The sequence below is a fragment of the Danio rerio genome, chromosome 4 (genome assembly GCF_049306965.1).
Source record: "Danio rerio strain Tuebingen ecotype United States chromosome 4, GRCz12tu, whole genome shotgun sequence".
In the NCBI taxonomy this organism is placed as follows: Eukaryota; Metazoa; Chordata; class Actinopteri; order Cypriniformes; family Danionidae; genus Danio; species Danio rerio.
In genome coordinates, this window is record NC_133179.1 from 47,066,146 (window position 1) to 47,088,378 (window position 22,233).

General features: G+C 34.9%; 4 protein-coding genes across 19 annotated transcripts in view; 1 reads left to right on the forward strand and 3 right to left on the reverse strand.

Moving 5' to 3' along the window:
* Positions 1-16,087, reverse strand: part of znf1065 (zinc finger protein 1065) — a 207,657-nt gene extending 191,570 nt beyond the window's left edge. For both annotated transcript variants that reach the window (XM_073947636.1, XM_073947628.1), the window contains exon 1: positions 16,034-16,087. The gene's annotated coding sequence lies outside the window, so the exon portion shown is untranslated. The remainder of the gene's footprint in view (positions 1-16,033) is intronic.
* Positions 1-22,233, forward strand: part of zgc:174653 — a 954,986-nt gene that overhangs the window by 821,316 nt on the left and 111,437 nt on the right. The window lies entirely within an intron of this gene.
* Positions 1-22,233, reverse strand: part of LOC108183924 (uncharacterized) — a 667,181-nt gene that overhangs the window by 141,308 nt on the left and 503,640 nt on the right. The gene's annotated exons all lie outside the window — the stretch shown is intronic.
* On the reverse strand, positions 848-15,540 carry LOC108183639 (uncharacterized). 6 transcript variants are annotated; one of them, XR_012402274.1, is made up of 6 exons: positions 15,386-15,438; positions 14,889-15,038; positions 9,059-9,529; positions 3,667-3,988; positions 1,466-1,565; positions 848-1,333 (listed from the first exon to the last, which is right to left on the reverse strand). XR_012402274.1 is itself a non-coding variant. In XM_073948002.1 (4 exons), exons 2-4 carry the CDS (start codon positions 14,971-14,973, stop codon positions 3,954-3,956), a joined length of 591 nt encoding a protein of 196 aa, XP_073804103.1. In that variant the 5' UTR covers positions 14,974-15,038; positions 15,386-15,438; the 3' UTR covers positions 848-3,953. The 6 variants fall into 6 exon arrangements, 4 of the variants coding, with proteins under 4 accessions (XP_073804103.1, XP_068075985.1, XP_068075986.1 ...); XR_012402275.1 differs by lacking the exons at positions 848-1,333; positions 1,466-1,565 and adding an exon at positions 2,174-3,143; XM_073948002.1 differs by having other exon boundaries at positions 848-3,988.

The following is a 22,233-nucleotide window of genomic DNA, read 5'->3' on the forward strand; positions in this document are numbered from 1 at the left end:
GAAATGAAAATGAATGAAAACTCACTCAAACAAGCCGCCAGTCGCTCAAACGCTCACGCAGTCCTCCCAGCTACCCCGTACATCCGCACATGCGCGCACACACACAGAGAGAGAGAGACAGATAAAGCCCCTGAAGAGGAGAGAGAGACAGATAAAGCCCCTGAAGAGGAGAGAGAGAGACAGATAAAGCCCCTGAAGAGGAGAGAGAGACAGATAAAGCCCCTAAAGAGGAGAGAGAGAGACAGATAAAGCCCCTGAAGAGGAGAGAGACAAACAGGAAGAGGTATTATTTGTGTGTGTGTGGTTTCAGATAATTTTAGGCTTATAATCAAGTTGACCTACAGTATGCTGTTTATTTACTTTTCATCACTAGGAGAGTAGAGAAAATACAGGGAGAGGAGAAGAGAGACAGAGCTGAGGAGGAGACAAACAGTAAGGAAACATTAATAAGTGTGTTTTATGTAGGACTCAGATTCAAAGAACTGGATTGGCTATATGTGCTATATGCCTATGATATGAATTATGCAGGGAAAAGTCCTTATATTGCTGCTGGTTTGTTTATATATATACTGTAGAAGTAGATATAAGTTTTTATACATTAAAATACACAAAAATATATTTTAGTATTGCATCAGTGCACCTGAACAAATATACTAAATACCACAAATTTTACTAGTTTTATTAGTATTTCTTCAAAGTGCTTTGTATGCTTTAAAAATAAGTTAAATCTTCATATATATATATATATATATATATATATATATATATATATATATATATATATATATATATATAGAGAGAGAGAGAGAGAGAGAGAGAGAGAGAGAGAGAGAGAGAGAGAGAGAGATTAATAAAAAATTGTGAATTTATTATTTTTATTTTTATAACTAAAGGGGTTCAGCCAGGTAGGGGGCCCTACAAGACATTGTGCCCAGGGGCCTATGACTTCTTAATCCGGGCCTGCGTGAAGTCCATTAGATCAGTCCGTGCAGCTGTGTGTAGCCTTGTAGCTCCGTCCGTTTAAAGTCTGCTTTATCTTGATCCGTAGCGAGCAATCACACCGTTTCCAACGAGCGCGCCGATGCCAGAAGTCCTTTTAATTGCCGTCCGTAGCACTCACTCAAGCAGCGCAGCGACCCAATGGTGGCAAGCTCTTATTGTAGCTCCCTGGTTCAATAAAGGATTGACTTTCACTGGTGTCTTCCCATGATTTATTTCAGTGCAGCATTAACTTTACTGACGCCGTCGTCAACATCAAACACCATATACCACAGGCCAAACACTGTACGGCAAACACCGTACACCTTGCACCGTACGGCAAACACCGTAAGAGCTTGTATACAAAGAGAAAATGAAACCAAATGTAAGCAAATATGAAAACCATATACAAACAAACAGACATCACTTAAACTCAATATACAAACTCAATACAAACAAACAAACATATTAAACGAAGTGTCAGTACCTTGTTCTCCAATCAAACCAGAAGCTAAACCTTTAGTCCGTAGTAGACCGCACAGCTGGGACGCCGTGATCATGTGCGATCTTTCCGTGTCTTTTTATATCTGTAATGGTAATTAATTTAAAATAAAAGACTTCTGGTTTTACACTGAACACTTTATACCATAAATACTAAAAATATCAATTATGCATATAATAGAGGAGAGAGAGAGAGAGAAAGAGAGAAAGTATATACACACACAATATAATCATATTGTAGAAAAGATGCAATAACAAAGACATCATGTCAAAGTTATTAACACTGTCCTTAAAGAAAAGTATGTCACAGATGATTAGCAGTTGTTTATAACCGTGTTGTATTGAGAAATAATATTTAGGTTGAGCCTGTAAGAGTGTAGGGGACCTTGCCACAAAATAAAGAGTTGAAGAACTCTTGCTTAATATTAAGTACTAAAACTTTAATGTTTGAAACAGTTCAAACAGGCATTGTCTGCATATGAACAATGTAGAAGCAATTTATGTAAGCTAACCCTAGCATAGGAAAGTCAGTGTGTGTTACTCATGGTCATTTCTTGTTGTGTCCTTTGTTTTCTTTGTCTTGTATTTCTTTTGTTTCATGTGTGTCTCTTAAGTATGGCAAATACACCCTCTTACTGCACTTTAAAACGCAAATCTAGAGAAAGGGTAAAACATCAACTGAAGTCAGTTCAGTGTGCTTCTGATAATTCCTTTAATGCTGAGAGTCTACCAAATTACAATTCCGAACATCTAGATGAGGACTTCAAAGACTATGAATCATCTTTGCATAAGGAGCTAGATTTTTCACAGTCTGAAAACAGCAGCTCTGGTGAGGAAGAGGAAGCTCATCAACAAAGCAAACTTGCAACATGGGCACTCCAAAGAAAACAACACACAGTGCAATTAATAAATTATTAGAAATTCTGAAGGAGCATCATCCATCATTGCCATCTGATGCAAGGACTCTTCTAAGGACTTCTCGGTCAGAGTCAGTGGTGGTCCAGGAAAAGGCTGGTGGGACATACCATTATTTTGGTATCCTGAATTCAATGAAGAGCACTTTGGAGGCAAACAAATGTGGATTGGCTAATGGGTTATGCTTAGAGCTCCAAGCAAATGTGGATGGGTTGCCAGTATTTAAAAGTTCATCCACCCAATTCTGGCCCATTCTTGGAGTCATCAAAAATCTCCCTCTGCATCACCCATTTGTAATTGGGCTTTTCTGTGGCACTAGCAAGCCAGCAAGCCTTCCCGAATACCTGGAAGATTTTGTGGCTGAAACTTTAATGTTGGAGAAAGGATTTTCATTTCAGGGAATATCAATGAGGCTCAAACTGTGCTCAATGGTCTGTGATGCTCCCGCCCGAGCTTTTTTGAAAAATATAAAAGGGCACACAGGCTACTCGGGGTGTGAGAAATGTACGCAGGAAGGCAAATATTTGAGCAATAGGGTGATATTCCCTGAAACAAATGCCCCCGTTCGCACTGATGAAGATTTTCGGGAAATGATAGATGAAGAACATCATCTAGGATATTCTCCTCTTCTAGCCATCTGTTTAGACCTTGTCTGTTTGGGGGTGATGAGGTGACTCTTGTACCTGTGGCTCAAGGGTCAACTGGTTTGCAGGCTCTCAGGTTTGCAGGTGGATATGCTTTCTGAAAAGCTGTCAAAGATCAGAAAAAATGTGCCAGTTGAGTTTGCACGAAGACCAAGATCTTTGAATGAGGTAGGCTGATGGAAAGCCTCTGAACTCCGCCAGTTCCTTCTTTACACCGGTCCTGTGCTCCTAAAAGACTTCCTACACACAGCTTTATATCAACATTTCCTACTGCTGTTTACGGGAGTGTTCATACTGTCGAACAAAGCACTGCTTGAGTTAACAGACTATGCAAATGATGCACTTGTGTTGTTTGTTCACCACTTTGGAAAGCTGTATGGACACATGCACATCTCCTACAATGTGCACAACCTTGTGCACCTTGCACAAGATGTGAAGGTTCATGGAAATCTGGATTCCTTTAGTGCTTTCAAATTTGAAAATTACGTGCAAAAACTGAAAAGGCTTGTTAGGAAACCAGAATTTCCATGCTGCCAAATTGTAAAGAGGCTTGCAGAGCGAGAGGCAATCCAAATGGAAAAAGAGGAAAGTTTGGGTGTAAGAAAAAAACACATGTCTGGAAAATTACCATCATTGTTTCAGTGTCACAACAGTACAGCCAATACACCACAGAGCCCTTCACCCTCAAACTGGACGAAGCCAACAGCAATGTCTATATTCAGGGAAAGGTGGCGAAGATCAGAAATATAATTGCTGAAAAAGAGGAGGTGTACTTGGTCTACTCCACATTTGCACATCAAGGCCCCTTCTTTGACTACCCCACATCTTCCTCTACATTTGGGATTTGCTTGGTGGATGGCCTCTTGGACACAACACAGCACTGCAGCATTGAACTGGTGGAATGGAAAGTTTTCCTCATATCCCATGGGAGAAGATTTGTTGCTGTACCTCTAATACACACAAATGAAAAAAATATAGAATTTAAACTTTATCCAACTACACACCAGAACTTTGTCAACCCCTTGCAATCGCCCATCTCTCAACTTATCTCTTGACTCTCTCAACAGTCATAAACTATATACATTGCCCAGCATAAATGAGTACATCCCATACAGATCCCTTTTTTAATTAATACTTTCACTACATTTAAATACTAATGAGGTGAATTTAAAAATAAAACTTCCATATTTCTAAAAGTAATATGTTATTTCTATTTTTTGTTCATTATTTAAATAGAATTTATTTTTATTTTTCCCTTACACATACATTAGGTTGTATTGATTTTTGCACTGAAACCTTAATTAATTTGTAGACTGTGTATATACACAAATAACTTATAGATCTTAAAAATGTCTTAAACAATTCTATACATCACACAAAAGCATGAAAGCATTGTGATCAGTGGCGCCGCTGGCCACCACCAGCCCTCTGACAAGATGGGCCCTTATGAATCGTCCTAACCCCCCACCCCCCATGATCATTATATTTCTTTGCATCTGCACTCACACCACACTGTTACTTGATAGCATTAAATAACTTTTTTTTTTTTTGAGGCTGAAGGATGACAGAGTGAATTAAGTGGTATTAAAGTTACCTAGTTTTTGTGTTTGTGCTGTACACCACTGCTAAATTTAACCTACATTTGATGGGTGGGCTTGTCAACCTTATTTCGTGGTGTTCTAACAAACTAGCAGTAAAGATATGTGTACATTTGTTACATTTTTCAGTACCAAAGCTAAACAGCATATAACTAATCTAACAAAATAATACAAAAAAAATCTATAATTTCAACAAATTTAAAAAAAAATCAGTATACCCCAATATATATATATATATATATATATATATATATATACAGTTTAAGTCAGAATTATTTGCCCCCTTCAAATTTTTTTCTTCTTTTTTTAAACAGAGCAAGGAAATTTTCACAGTATGTCTGATAATATTTTTTTCTTCTGGAGAAAGTCTTATTTGTTTTATTTCTGCTAGAATAAAAGCAGTTTTAAATTTTTAAACACTATTTTAGGCACAAAATTATTAGCCCCTTTAAGCTATTTTTTTCTCTCGAATGTCTACAGAACAAACCATTGTTATACAATAATTTGTCTAATTACCCCAACCTGCCTAGTTACCCTAATTAATCTAGGTAAGCCTTTAAATGTCACTTTAAGCTGTATAGAAGTGTTTTAAAATATCTAGTAAAATATTATATACTGTCATCATGGGAAAGATAAAAAAATCCATTATTAGAAATGAGTTTTTAAAACTATTATGTTTATAAATGTGTTGAAAAAAATTGCTCTCCGTTAAACAGAAATTGGGGGAAAAATAAACAAGTAGTCTAATAATTCAGGGGGGGCTAGTAATTCTGACTTTAACTGTATATATTTCTATTCTTAAAGATGTTAGGTGACCCCCCTCTTATTTTAATAAATATTATATATATATATATATATATATATATATATATATATATATATATATAGAGAGAGAGAGAGAGAGAGAGAGAGAGAGAGAAAGAAAGAGAGAGAGAGAGAGAAAGAGAGAGATGGACATAGCTCATGGGGGTTAGCTTGACCAACGTGAAGGACAAAAACTTTTATCAGTTTTTTTTTTTTGTACATGCTGAATATTTAACAATCAAAATAATACCAAAATCCACACCGTAAAAAAAAAAAAAACAGAAAAAGAATAATAATTATATTAATAAAACAAATGAAAAAGAGGCTACATTAATATTTGCAAAATAGTTGTTGGAGTATATTCATAGTTCTGGTTGCTTTTCATCCTAAACGTCCTTTAAGGGTTCTATCTGACTATTTATATTTGTGTATGTAATTACCTAATTAAAGTAAAAGGTTTAACATAAATAGTTATATATTTTATATAGACTAATATTTTATGCAACACATTTTCACTATTTACCATGTTATTTACCTCTATTAATCACATTCTTTCTATTTCATAAGCTTTGCAATAACCAGATTCCAGAAAAATATGTTTGTGAATTTTATTTTGTAAGTTTGCTCAAGTGCTATACCTGCATGCAGCGAGTTTGTGTGTGTGTGTGTGTTAATTTGGGTGTTTATGCGAGGATCAAGTATCGGATCGAGTTTATATGTCTGTGCATGTGTATGCATGCATCAAGTTTATATGTATATACGCAAGTTTTATACATGTTTTGAACATAGGATAGGTTTATATGAGAGTAATTTATAGGTGTATATGCACCTTTATTTAAATCCTACAGAGCGCCTCATGGCCATCTGTGTTTGGTGCCGGGAAGGTGGATGGTGAGGTGACAGGTTGACTTAAACTTTTATGATGCCTCAGCTTCTATCATTGCTTCTGACTCCCAGTATGTTCTATCAGGCGGAACAGATTTGATGCGTTCCCGATGCTAGTCGGCACCACTTTCCCGCACATTTTGCAGAGCACCGAAACTATAAGTTTATCTGAACTTAAAGAGCCAAACAACTTTCACACCAATACATTCGTCTGTCCTCTCTCATCAACTAATTCGTCTGCATTCTTACTTGTGGAAGCTTGTTCCCCTATATCTGTATTCAGGGCACACATTTTGTAGCTTTCTGCGACAGAGTAGCTTAACCAACTTTTGAGCGCTGGCAGTGGCAGTGTGCGTGTCTATGATGTACGTCATCACGCAAGTGACATCACGCTCATTTTGACCACAGAAAGTCATTTAGTTACAAATGATACAAGGTCAAATATCTTATATATATATATATGTATATATATATATATATATATATATATATATATATATATATATATATATATAATAAAAAATACGTATGCAAATGTATATCGAAAGACCGGAAATGGGTTTAAAACTCATATCATCGTTATTAAAAAAAAAAACTATCGCAATATTTATTGATACCTAATTATTGTCCAGCCCAACAACAACACTTTAACTACATAATATAAGTGATGCAAAACAAAACCATAAGGTTAAAGAGTCAATGAGATGGCAGGTCTTGCTATGAGGACTCCTGAGTAGCCACAAGCATCCTGGGGTAGCTAACACAACAACTTTTATATACCCAATGATGAGTAATGCAGGCATCCAATCAGGATTTACCACATACTCCAATCTGGAGTCTTGGGATCATCACAGTGTATTAATATTGTAAACTTAATACCTGTCGCTCTGCCTAAATAAAATATTTATTAAGTTTGTATTCTACTTAAAAAAGTTAATATAGTAAACTAGAAAGAATCTTGAACTTAAGAGTGAAGAAACTTCACTAATAAAAGCTGCAACACAGGACAATTGAATGGGCATTCTAAACTTGAGGCCCTGGTATACTGCAAACTAAACGTCCTGGAGCTCCACCCTCTTTGATGTGCGGTGTCTTCCCAGTGATTTGTTTCTCATTCAGGGAGTCAGACAGAGAACACCATCCAAAACAACAGTAGCTACATCAGGGGTGGCCAATCCTGTTCCTGGAGATCTACCTTCCTGCAGATTTCAGTTGCAACCCTTATCAAACACACCTGTCTGTAATTATCAAGTGGATTTCAGGTCCTAATTAATTGGTTCAGGTGGGTTTGATCAGGGTAGGAGCTAAACTGTACAGGAAGGTAGATCTCCAGGAACAGGATTGAGCACCCCTGAGCCACATGAATACACTGGAGAGTAGAGTACAGATGTATCCGCACCAGTACAATCACTTGCAAAGAGATTTTAAGCCACAGAGGTGCTGTTTGCCAGATGTTTTTGAAACTGTTCTTCTCTCATTCACCATTACTGTGTTTACGGTTAACGCGAGAAGCGAAACACATTTACAACCCCACCTACTGCAGTGTAGGAGTGTTGGAAAACAGTATATCGTCACTCAGCCTTTTCAAACATTATTCAGACATGAAACATCCTGTGCACATGAGAAAATGTTGTGCTACATTCATGTCATGTGTGCAACTTTTTGTTCAAGTGTTTCTTAAGCTGCGCCAAATGAGCAAAACACTGTAGACACTGATCAGATCAGTACGGTTTCTCTCCAGTGTGAATCCTCTTTTCTGTTTGCAGATGGGTTAACTGATTAAACCTCTTGTCACAGTGTGAACACTTGTACGTTCTCTTCAGTGTGAATTGTCTGGTGCAGTTTCAATTTTGGTACTGTAACAAAAGTCTTCTCACACTTAAGCATATATCGTTTTTCACACCAGTGTGGATCTTCATGAGTTCATTAAGGTTTGCTGATTGGATGAAACTCTTCCGACACTGAGTTCATGTGTATGGTTTCTCTCCAGTGTGGGTCTTCATGTGTTTATTAAGGTATTTGTACACCAGTACAAAGTTAGTTGTCAAATAAATTATAAAGGAAGATTATTTTGAGTTTAAGTTATTTAATCATCGTTTCTGAAGACTGCAGAGTGATGCATGAAAAAATGACTTTAAATATTTTTTAAAGCATGTTGTGATATATGTTAAAATGTGCCCCCAAAAGTACAAGTGACCCCTGCCTGCAAATATTCAAAAGGAAATACATTAATCCAATTCAAATATATAAATTATAAAATGACGTTCACTTTAAACTTTAATTATACTGTTCGTTAAAATTATTTTAAAAGAGTGTCAAATAAAAAAGATTTCTAGAGTCACCATAAATGTGGCTTAAGGGTATTGGTTCAGGCTCCGTTTTGGCACCAGTATTATTTTAAAAGTATCGATTTAGCACCGGTATCGAAACAAACCCAAATGATACCCAACCCTAGCGATTGGTCCATATTTTAAATTTCTGCCCATAGAGTTCGTGTTTTGATCTACGATTGGTCTTACACAGTCAAGTGATGTGATTTCGCAGGTCAGAGTTCACCAATCTTGTACTTTGCAAGGCAGTGAACTGCGAAACTTGACGCACAAACTTGCGTTTCCGGTCTAAAGCATTTGCGTGCATATGAATGGAAGTCTACGGGGAGAAAAGTGCATGTGAATGGTTTCTCTCCAGTGTGGATCCTCATGTGGTGATTAAGGGATGATGAGCGGCTGAAACTCTTCCTACACTGAGTGCATGTGAATGGTTTCTGTCCAGTGTGGATCCTCATGTGGTGATTAAGGTTTGATGAGCGGCTGAAACTTTTCCCACACTGAGTGCATGCAAATGGTTTCTCTCCAGTGTGGATCATCATGTGTTGTTTAAGGTGTGATGAGCAGCTGAAACTCTTCCCACACTGAGTGCATGTGAATGGTTTCTCTCCAGTGTGGATCCTCATGTGTTCATTAAGGTGTGATGAGCGGATGAAACTCTTCCCACACTGAGTGCATGCAAATGGTTTCTCTCCAGTGTGGATCATCATGTGAATCTTAAGATTGTCTTTTCTTCCTAAACTTTTTCCACACTGAGTGCAGGTGAAACGATTCTTATTTCTCCTTTTCAAAATATCATCAGTCTCTAAATGAGTTTTTTCCTCAATTTTGACATGATGTTCCTCATCTTTACTCCCCTTATTCTCTTCAATTATGTCTGAAATAAATAAATAAAATATCAGTCTTAAAAACTCTCATCAAAAGCTGAAAAGTGAAAAGACACTGGAAACATTGACTAAACACACTCAGTGATTTTGCTGCACATTAAATGTAAAATGAATCAGATCATATTTTGTTTGGTCCATTAACATGTACACATTTAAGCAGATTCAATTCAATGAACTTCATGAATTGAAATGGCCATTACAGTTTAAAAGAAAGAATGGTGTTACCTTCAGACAGAATGAAAATTTAATTAGAGGTGTTCCCATATTTAACTCTTCTTTAAAATGCCCAGAAATATAAATTGCTCTGATAATCAGTGTCAGCTTTGCACATGACTTTGTAGTTCTGACTTTATTTACATTGTCATACTTTTCTCATGTGGGCAGTTGGGTGGAATCTGTGCAATATATTATGCAAATAAATTGAATTTTGAAAAATAAAATTATTCTTAAAAGTCACATTATTGTATGTGCTGTGAAGAACAGCCACAATCAAGCCACTGCAATTATATTTATGTTAAAAATAATATGTGCAATTTATATATTATTATAAAATTAATAATGTTTTGTTTGGGTACATTGATACAGCCACAATCTTCCTATGATACAAACACAGAATAAATAGATCTGATCATGTAAATGTTTGTACTAACCATACTGCACATTTTTATTACCTTCCAAAAACTTATATCTGCTCCCCTGTATAAACAAATTTTTTTTTTTGCTCGAAACTGGATCAAAAATTCATCATGAAGCTGTGTGTAAAATTGAAACTTTAGACACTCAGCCTTTAGCAGCTGTTCAAATAACAATGTTTTTTTTTCTTCTTATGTTCGTGCTCTCAGCTGTTTCTACCATTTACTGATGGTAAAAAAATAGTAACTGAAGTGACCTTTAACTAGTATTTTGCACTTTAAAAAAATATATTTTGTTTATTCAATTAAGATATTTTCAGGGTCTTAATATGTATTCTTTAACTATTTTATATATATATTCTTATGTAAAAGGCTCACATTTATACAACCAATAGTTAATAAATTGGTTATTTCCATACTTACTGTTGCTGACTTTTGTTCTCAGTTTGATCTAGCTGTTCATTAATTCCACTCAATGAAATAGGTAAAAGAAAAGTATTCTTGATTTGTGCTGATATCGGATTTGCATTGGTTCGTACTGAAGGCTGCAATATCGGTATTGTATCAGAAGTTAAAATGTTGTATCGGGACATCCCTATTGATTATCCCTATTTGCGTCTCAATAAAATGATAAAAAAGCACATTAAAGACTATACACAAAATAACACATTCACAAAGGTGTATCTTTTGGAAAAACACCAATTGACGGACGCTGCTTTTGGTTTTTAAAGAATCAAGCAGTTTAAAAAAAATCTAATTTGCAGAAGCGAAATGACAAAAATTTTGCAAAAAGAAAAGATTAAACATCTGGACTGTTAAAACATTCTACTTCATATATTCTTTCGACTCCAATACAACAGCTAAGTTAATTATCAATGACGGAGTGTAAAGCTTGCATGCTTCAGCAGAGCGTCCTGCTGTTTATGAATGAGGAGATGGAGAGAATGCGCAGTTTAGTTTCACCTCCAGATATTGAAATAAAAACTAACACTGAACTGCTCATCACGCTCAAAGAGTTCAACTAAAATGTACAATTGTTGTTAGTTGCACCCGCGGGAAGCACAATGAACCTAACAAGCCATTTTTTAAATTTGAAATTCTTTAAGTATGTGAAAAAACCTCAGATGCTTTGTCATGTTGGTCGCGACACTCTGCTTTATAACTTATTACTTTTATTACAATATTTACACTTAGCTTTGTCATCGTTTTTCACCACATGTAGCCACTCTGTTGAGCACATCTTGTCCATCTCTAAACAAATGTTTAAATTATTACTGAAGGTGCTCTCCAGCGGCAAAGTTTCTGGCAGAGTAGCAAGTGGAAAATGTGCATGCAGAAATTAGACAAGAGAAATCAAAATTTTAATTATATAACAAGTATTGGATTCTAAGCATCTAATCCCTGCCCATTTTATTACAAGTTATGTTTTTTTATAGTTGTGGCTGTAATCATTTAGATTAAATTACCCTCAAAATCCTGCTCATTTAAGGCATAATTTTTAGCAAATTATGTTATAATAAAATAAATGAAGTAGCCTACCCAGTATAAAATAACAGTAGCAGACCTAACTTTATAGCGACAGCTCTGCAGAGTAAGCACGGGTATAAAAACAGGTGGTTTTATTCCTGATGAGAATATTTATTGTTGTCAGACTTCACTTTCACATAAATACTCCTGAATGAACAAATCAAAACTCACAGCTAATCAGAACAGCCTGTGCGTGTAGCATCTCGTCAGATCATACGGAACTGACAGCCAAAATCTGAGGTAAATCTTAAATGAAGCAAGACAAGAGTGCCTGACTCTCTTGCGTGTGTAGTTACAATAGCAACCCAACATTCTCCTCAGAATTTCCAACAAGCTTACTTTAATACGAAATTAAAGCAGGTAACAAACATGAAGTACAATTGTGGTGCAGCGATGAGACGAATGCATTGAGTGAATGTCAGGAGGCGTGGCTATGCAGGATGATGGTGTGTGTAAACTCGCTTTCAGAAAAGAGAGACAGAAAGCACTTACTGCTGTGGGGCTGCCTCTGATAAAAACAAAAAACTCTTAAATAAAATAAAGAGGTTTAGAAAGCACAGCTGATATCGCTTTTTGATCCTGTGGGAAAGCAATAATGAACCGGTTAAAATATTTCTGAATAATATGTTGAAAAACTACGTTTTGACAAAACTTAAACCCACTTTGGAACAAACAATCAGGGCTGAAGCCCAACAACCTCCAGTGCCACCCCTGATCAGGAATAAACACCAACCTATTTGTTGTTCAGAGTCTTCATTTTTAATTTTGCAGGGTTTTGGATCACTCATGTTTTTGCTGTCCTTCAATAAACTCTTTACTGGAGCCTGATGGGAATATTCCAGTGTTTATAGCTGAACTGGAGGAGAAGACAATTATTCTAATTATATGCTGTGGCTAAAATGAGAATCATTATTTTTTTTTGCCTAAAATAAAGATCACGTTTTTCTCACGATTCTGCAGATGTAAAATAAAAGTTATGAGTGCATGGGCTATTATTATTGTTATTCTCAAACATGCGGTAAAGCAATAGGCTTTGTGTAGCTGTACTATTGGTTAAAATGCTACATTTTGTATAGAATTTTTTTAGGAAAATGTACTTCTACTACAATACATTACTAATAGATTTTTAATAAAGTCAATTTAATGTAAACTTAAAATTACCACACTCAAAATCTATTTAAGTGTTAGTGATAATATTGCATTCACATTAAGTGCACTTAAGTACTATTTTTGGGAAAATGTTCTTCTACTGCAATACATTACTAATATATATTTTTATATATTAACTTATTTTAAACTTAGGATTAGAATGTAAACAGTGTACTAAAAATCAACTAATGTTTAAAGCACTTAAAGCACATTTTTAAAAAACACACTAATGAAACTGTTTTGGATGTTTTTTCTGTAGTGTTATTGTAGAACACTAAAAATTTATTTAAGTATTTCTGGTATTTGGTATACTTTTGTCAAGTGTACTAAAGTCCTACTGAAGTATAAACATACTTTTAATTAGTATATTTATAGTGTAAAACCATCAAACTTTTATTTAACACAAAAAATAACAATGTACTAAAAATGTATTTGCGGGTATTTAAGTGTATTTTAATTGCATTTAATTCTATTTTTTTCACCTGGGTGAAGAACGCATATTGAGAAACAGCTTCTGTTTTTAGGATCTAAAAATTCATCCTTTAAAAAAATCTCAAGCAAAAAGATTCCAATGACGCGCCTGCTGGTACGTGAAGAATGTGGTCAATACTGACGAACGTCACACCTTGAATGTTTGCATATCATCAGCATGCTGTAATCCATTTCTTACGCAGCAAAAGTCATTTAGACTAGTTTGTTGGCCAGTTGTAGTCAGTGCAATGCTAAACGTTATTGTTCCACTATAATTTGTTCATTTTGTCTCACGTTGTCCCACAACAACATCATATAGTTTAGAATACTGGACAATGTTTTATAATCATTAATTATTTTAGTGTCCATTTCATTTAGCATATTTCAAATTGGGGGCATCCACGTTTTCTGACATACTTTAAACCAGGGTTTCTGCAGGTGTCACCAAGTTAAATTTAGGACTTTTAAGTACAATTTCAATATGAATGAAATTTTAGACTCATAAAGGGCTAAAGGCCAAAGAATTTTTCAGATGGCCCAGATAGAAAATTTAAATATTTTAGATATTTCTTAGCAAAAGATCTTAATTATTGTGTAAAAATAAGCAAGATTTATTTGTATCCACACACTTTTTTTTCCAACATAAACTTTATTTAAAATAAAAAACCAATTAACAAATGCTTTTAAAGTTTTAAAAACTATAATAAAATAAATTTATGCACAATAATCTGTCCAGGTCGATGTCCTCAGCAGTGAATACATGGAGCACGTTTAAATGTTATTGTAAGGAAAATAATTAAACCATTATGATAAATAGAGTTAAAATGACCTTTTTGAATAAAAAGTTGAAAGTTTTATGGAGATGGATTGTTGGTGATTGTATGGGTTTTGACCAGATTGGGTAACAAAACATGAACAAAGGAAAATGAAGACTTGTCTATAAAAGATTTAAGACCTACAACAAAATAATTCAGTAAATTTAAGACTTTTTAAGGCCTGGAATTTGGATTTTGGAATTCAAGACATTTTGAGACTCCGCAGAAGCCCTGTTTAAACACAATAGCGCTGGTAATTAGTTATTAAAATAATGATTTAATTCTAGATACTATCTGTGAGAACTAGTAACAACTACTAAAAACAAGTTTAAAGCCATAAAGAAGTCGGAATTATGATCGTGACATATGCAAATGGAAAGTACTAAGCCAACACTATCACTGTAATAGCAGATATCTTCTATGAGAATACTGGCGGTCAAATATCATCAGCTCAGTTAAACTTTTTTTATATTGCGCCTTTGCTCAGAAACGATTTACAAACAGTAGAAGAACGAGAAAAGCAATAACCTTAAGAAGTAGAGAAATGGGAGACTAATAATACATAAAATAGCGACAAAACACCAAGAACAAGTAACAAGAAAGAAACTGATTCCTGTCTTTCAATGAGTGCTTATGTGCATTTAGGAGAACTAGGCAGCACACTCAGGGCTGCAAGGTTTAATTTATTCTTGTTATTAAAATATATCTGAATGAGGATCAAATGACTGAGTAGGTCTTTGAGAATGTAAACCAACCTGTTTGTTCCTGCAGATCTTCCTGTTTGACTGTGAATGTTTCTTCAATCTTCACATCTTCACTCTCCTCTTTAATAAACGCCATCTTAATAACAGTGTGGAGATCAGTCGCTTCAGCAGGAGTTTTTCTCTGTGTTTGGACACTTTATCCTGTTTAAAATGAACAAAACAATAAAAATGTTCGTTTTAAAATGAATAAAACAATGAACAAAAAACCAAGAATGACCTGATTAAAACTAGTAACGTAAGTATTTTTCTTATATATAGTGATGTATACTTAGAATGGAATGACATTATGTTATATATTAAATCGAACCTTCATTAAAACACTTTTCTGTTGTTCAAACAATAGCCCCCACCACTGGGAGTAAAATAGTATTACGTTGTATAAAGGGTTAAAATAATATTGTCAACAGCAGGTACAAAATTAAGCACTGAATGAAAAACTGAAACTTTAATCAATCGCTTTATATTTGTGTAAACGCTTTAAAACAAACCTTTCTCCTGTCAAATAACAGTGTGGGAGCGACGCAGCCTTATGACGTCACACGCCAAGCCAAAATAAAAGTCTTTTTTTGTTTAGCGTTTTTGACACTTACCTTTGGAGTAGGCCCAGCTCTAGCTTGGAACTTTAGGGTGGGCCAAAACAAAAACATAAAAAAAAATTATATATATATATATATATATATATATATATATATATATATATATATATATATATATATATATATATATATATATATGAGATCAGTCGCTTCAGCAGGAGTTTTTCTCTGTGTTTGGACACTTTATCCTGTTTAAAATGAACAAAACAATAAAAATGTCCTGTTTAAAATTTATAAAACAATGAACAGAAATAAAATAACTTCTCTTCAACACTTGCTTCAACAGTTTATTTTAATTAGAGTAATTAACAAAAAATAAATCAGGTAAAACGTATCATTAAAACACTTATTACACACTTTTCTGTTACTTTAGTCAAACAATAGCCCTCGATTACTGAGAATAAAATAGTACTACGTTGTATAAAGGGTTAAAATAATATTTCCAACAGCATTAACATAATTTAGCATCGTATAAAAACCCTGAAACTTTAGAATTTTAACTTTAAATCGGGTTATATCTGTAAAACTTTTAAAGCAAACCTTTCTCCAGTTGAATCACCGCGCTGTAGCGGCGCCGCCTGATGACGTCACGTCACGCCAAAATAAAAGTCTTTTGTTTAGCTTTTTTGCCAGTCTAGGCAGGGCAAACTTTATTTACAGAGCACAATTTTACACAACCGTGGTTGATCCAAAGTACTTTACAATAGAATAAACTACACAATAAAACTAAAAAAAAAAATAAAAAATAACATGCATTTGTCACTCAAAGGAAAGAGAGTAAAAATAAGTCTTTAAGTTAGATTTAAAAGCATCCAATGATGTAGCAATCCCGATGTTCAGAGGGAGACTGTTCCAGAGCCATAGAGGTAAAGTTGGTTTTATAATCGCACATTCTGACTTTCCCCTTAATAATATTATTTTTTTATAAAAGTATTATTTGCAAACTCCAAATAGTAAAATCATATTAGCAGCAAATGACTATCAAAGTACAACATTGTTCACAATCAAATAAACAGTGTTAATGTTGTTTTCAAGCCACACTTGCATGCTCATTCCAATCTAATAGTCAAAGTAACATGGTAAACAATATAGAGACTTCTAAATGAACAAATGTGTGAATATAAAACCAACTTTACCTCTATCACAGAAAGCTCTATCACCTTTTGATTTGCAGTGAGACCGAGGGACAGACAAAAACTGGTCATCAACTGGTGATCTTAACCGTCTACAAGCTAAATAAAGTCTAATAAGTTCACTTCACTGACATAGGCTGGGGCAAATTTGTGCGCAGCTTTTAATTAACAAAAAGAAATTGAGTAAAACGTTTCATTAAAACACTTATTACACACTTTTCTGTTACTTTATTCAAACAATAACCCTCGGTTACTGAGAATAAAATAGTACTACGTTGTATAAAGGGTAAAAATAATATTTCCAAAAGCAGGAACATAATTTAGCAAAAGTTTTTTTCTTTACATTTTTTTCCACTTACTGTTGCAGTCATCATGAATTATTGATACATTTCTCCCATGTTTTTATAGAAGTAAAGTTGGTTTTATATTCGCACATTCTGACTTTCCCCTTAATAACATAATTTCATAAAAAGTGTTATTTGCAAACTCTAAATAGCAAAATCATATTAGAAGAACAGGCGTAAATCTGCTGTATTAGTTACTTAGTTATTAAGTATTAGGTATAATTAAGTATTAGCTACTTAAGCTAAAGCCGTTTCCCATGGGTTGTTTCATTTGTGAAGACTTGGCATAATGTTAACTTTACATTAAGGACCACAATAAGCATTTTGTCTAGCGGTGTATTTGCTTAATGAGCACTGTGCTACGTCCAAACTAACCCCACTGTATTTTTGTATAATCAATTTCTATTCTGTTGTTAAGTGAATCAATTAATTTAAAATTAAAATGTTAACATTTTTTAATTCTTTGTGATTATTTTTGTGATAATTTTAATAATAGTTTTGCATTCTTTATGTAAAGCACTTTGAATTACCATTGTGTATAAAATGTGCTACAGTATAAATAAACTTGCCTGGCAGTTTCATGTATTGGATAAAATGACAGAGAAAATAGACATAAGATCATGTTTCAGTGCAACTAAACCCCAAGTACAAAAAGTTCACAAATTAAGCAATTTGGCTTTAAGAATGAGTTGTTAAATTCTAATGTCACATTATCAATCACAGCAGGGTCGACCCGTGGCATAGGCAGTATAGGCAATTGCTACGGGCGCAGTACGGCCAGGGGGGCGCCAGAAATGGGAGAAGAAAAAAAAAGTAACTTCCACTATACTTAAAACTAGTTGGTATGAATTCAGAAAAGAATAAGCCCACATTAATATAACTGCATAGTGCATAGCCTCAGGGGCGCCCCCAGGGGGTGGCCAGGGGTGGCCAGGGGTGGCCACGGCCACCCCTGTGAAATCTCTGGCCACCCCTGTGGCCACCCCTATATAATTTTGCTTTTGATATTATTAATTTAAATGTAATTTTGTAAATTCACAATAAATAAATAAATAAATAAATAAAATGCAGTTACCAAAACGATTTTGGATTGGCGCCACTGACGTAGCTGATTCGTTGCCCTTTCCCCTTCCTGTTAGAGCCGTTGGCCGCACAGTCAGTCAAATGCGCGCCTTCAACTAGTAACAGGACAGCTACGGCAGAGATTTTTTAAGCAACAACAACGGGTATGTATGTCATATTATATTTATGTCTTCACTTGTAATTCACTATTCCATTTTCTCTGTTGACGTTTCTAGCTAAGAGGTAAACGTGTTAATCAACAGGGCTCGAAATGAAGTCATTTTGGTTTACATTTTTAATGTTTTTGGGTAACGTTACGTTCGCTTTCGCTGATTACTGCTCCTCATTTGCATGCTGTTATTTAGAGGTGCACAATTAATTGTAAAAAGATATTTATTCGACCCCCTAGACAATAATAACCCAGCATTTTCACGATTCTGCCAATCATATTTTCAAGTTCAGGAGAGAAGAAAAGGCGGGCGCACGAGTCTTTTTCGTTCTTTCACATTCATTGCTCTGGGACATGGACACCTCCAAATGATGTTGAAAGAGTCACATACTGTATTTATAAGGTATAATTCACCTAAAAATGTCAGTTTTGTCTTCATATAATGCTGTATTCGCGGCCGGGAGATTACACGTGACGTGAGCTGCTGACCGTGAGCTGTATGCGGGCGCGCGCCCTACTTAATGATAGACGCGCGCACGTCTCCTTTAGTGAACAGAACCTGCATGTGCTGTAACAGGTAATACAGTTGTAAATAATATTCAGTTTGTGGCACAGAGTGATTGTTTGGGTGCCACACGTGAAGTATGAACAACACTTAGCAGCGAAAATGAAACTTAAAGAGTGCACATCATTTTAATAATCATATCACATTTTAGAGTTATGATTACGACAAGCATTTGATGTTTTTTTTCTTTCATAGCGAACACACAGTTGTGCATGAAAATAAATGTTTACAGTGTCAGTATAACTACTCTAGCCTATATAATGTTGATTTTACCAGTGAATTAAATGGTCTAATAATGTTCACAATGATTGCAAGCATATATCTCAAACATAATTGAACATTAGAATTATCATATGTGGAAGAGAATTATTTATATAAACCAGTAGACCTGCACATATTATTATTGTTGTTTTACTATATGTTTGAGAAATAAACAATAATTGCAGACTCATATTAACCTTTAATAAAATTGCAATTCTCATTTTAGCCAGAATAGTGCAGCTCTACTGTTATTTTACGGTCGTTTTCGATTATTTTTCTATGTAAGCATGAGCTACTTAGATGTGTTTTTATCTTTGACCATAATGCTGCTATTCTGGTGAATGTCACCATCGTCAGCGCGAAAATTACAGTAACTGCTGATGTTTAACTGCAGCAGCTGAGCTGAATTTTCGTGTTTTTTGAAAAGCATTTAAGCGTAGTGTAAAGTTCTTATAGCATAATGCATTATGTATTGAGTGACGACGAGAAACTACACCCCGAGACAAAACATGATACTACCGGTATTGAGTGCTATTTATTAAGAATTCTTAAAGTTGAAATGAAGAGTAGTGATTTATTCAATTTGAAATCACACATTCAGAATCTAGTTTATTTAGCATCTCCGCTATTTTTTAGGTGCCTCTAACAGTTTGACATTGAAGCACAAGTGCTAACATTACATTAACATTAAAGTTAAATAAAAAAGTTCATTTTTGAGCCCTGTTAGTAACGTTTTTACAGTGTTGAATTAATGATATTAGCTAAAGTGTATGTTGGTGCTGCTAAATGTATTAGTTAGTTACATTGTGCTATGTCACTTTGCAGAAGATGAAAAGAAAGTCGACAAGCATCTATAATTTTTTTAAGAAAAATGGAACAGGGCAGTGTAGGTCTGAGGAAGTTGAGAATAGACATAATGTCCAAAATGAGGCAGAGCAGCAAGCCAGTGTGGAGGCAGAGCAGCAAACCAGTGTGGAGGCAGAGCAGCAAACCAGTGTGGAGGCAGAGAACCAAACCAGTGTGGAGGCAGAGCAGCAAACCAGTGTGGAGGCAGAGAAGCAAACCAGTGTGGAGGCAGAGAAGCAAACCAGTGTGGAGGCAGAGCAGCAAACCAGTGTGGAGGCAGATGGTACAGAAGATTTTCATGCACAGGCTCAGCACAGTGATGCCCAGTCAAAATCAGTTTTGGTTCCTGGTCCACCAGGTAATGTTAAATAGATAAGACTGTTTATAGTAATAGAATTAATACTAGAGATAGCAATGTACAATTTTGAGGTTCAAGGTATTTAACTATGCTTTTTTCCAAAGTGACATCATTAAGTTGACTGGCTGAACAGTAAAGTTGACTGTATGTAGTGAGATCATATAAAATTTAATTTAAACTACCAGTATTCTTAATAATTGTTATTTTTAATGTATCATTTTTACATTGAACTATGATACTTAATATTCATATTTTGTTATTTAGGCTAGTACTTGAGCTATAAGAGCCTAAATACTAATGTTTACAGATTATTTTTTTAATTATTAATAAAAATATTAATAATTACTGTGGATTGGCGATATATATATATATATATATATATATATATATATATATATATATATATATATATATATATATATATATATATATATATTAATATTTTGGTAGCTGTAGTTGTTTGCATTAGGTTCATAATAAAGGTTATTACAAAAAAGTTTATTGATAAGTTAAGGTTTTGGTTTCTCTTTTGGATTTATCATAGATATATCCCAGTCAAGAGCAGAAAGACCCAAACAACCACTTCTCAAGGTTTTCCCTCGGACCCTCATAGGAGATCGAAGGAGGAGCTTCATGAAAGAGTGGTACAGTACTCATAAGTGGTTGGAATACTCTCAGAGTAAAGATGCTGCATTCTGTTATGCCTGCCGGCACTTCAGTCTTCCTTCTTCACGTGATTCTGCATTGACATCTGAAGGATTTAGACATTGGAAGAAGGCAAGTTTTCGAGATGGAGGATTTGCTAGCCATGCAAAATCAGAATCTCATACCAATGCCATGTTAGCCTGGAAAGACTTTGAAATATTGCAAAAAAACAATTGTTCTCTCTCTCTGCGTCTTTAAACGCTGAGTATGAAAAACTAGTAAAGGAAAACAGAGAGTATCTTAAAACAATTGCAGAAACCCTGCTTCTAACGGCAACACAAAACATAGCCCAGAGAGCAAGTAATGAAACTGGAAGTGAGAATATAGGGAATTTTCTCTCTATTATGGAGTTACTTGCCAAGCATGATGATGTAGTAAAAAAGAAAATGACTACTCAAAGAAATGCAACATATCTTGGACATAACACCTAGAATGAAATAATTGATTGCCTAGCTGAAATGGTGCGAACCTCAATAATAAGCGAAGTTACACAAAGTGAGACATTCAGCATTATGGTTGATGAAACCAAAGACATTAGTAAAAAAGAGCAGATGTCCTTTGTGTTACGATACTATTACAATGGGTCTGTATTTGAAAGCTTTCTCACATTTGAAGCTGCTGAACAACTGGACGCTGAGGCACTTTCTCACAAAATCATACAAACAATGCAGAAGTATGGTCTTGATTACAGAAACCATTTAGTAGGACAAGCATATGATGGGGCCTCTGTTATGAGTGGTAAAAACACAGGTGTGCAAGCACGCATTAAATCAGAAGCTCCATTTGCCTTCTATGTACACTGCAATGCACACTGTCTCAATTTAGTATTGGTGGACAGTGTGAAATGCCTCCCTGAAGCCAGCAATTTTTTTTCTCTGTTACAAAAACTCTATGTTTTTATGTCAGGTTCTTATGTACACCAAAAGTGGATAGAGGTGCAAAGAGACATGTATAAGGGGGTGACAAGGGAACTACAAAGGTTGATAGAGACACAATGGGCATGCCGATATAATGCATGCAAAACAGTGAAGGACAGACTTCCAGCCATCATACAGCTACTCAAACAACTTTCTGAAGAAAGAAGTGCAGACAGAGCTGTCGAAGCAAGAGGTTTATTAGCCCAAATAGATTTCAAATTCATTTGTCTTCTAATTACAATTACTAGGATTTTTGGTGAGATCAAGCATCTGTCTGACATTTTACAGTCCTCACAGTTAAATTTGGGCGCAGCTGTTAGCCTTGTTGATTCTCTTATTGACACATTAAATGGATGCAGAGAAGGCCCTGTCATCAATGA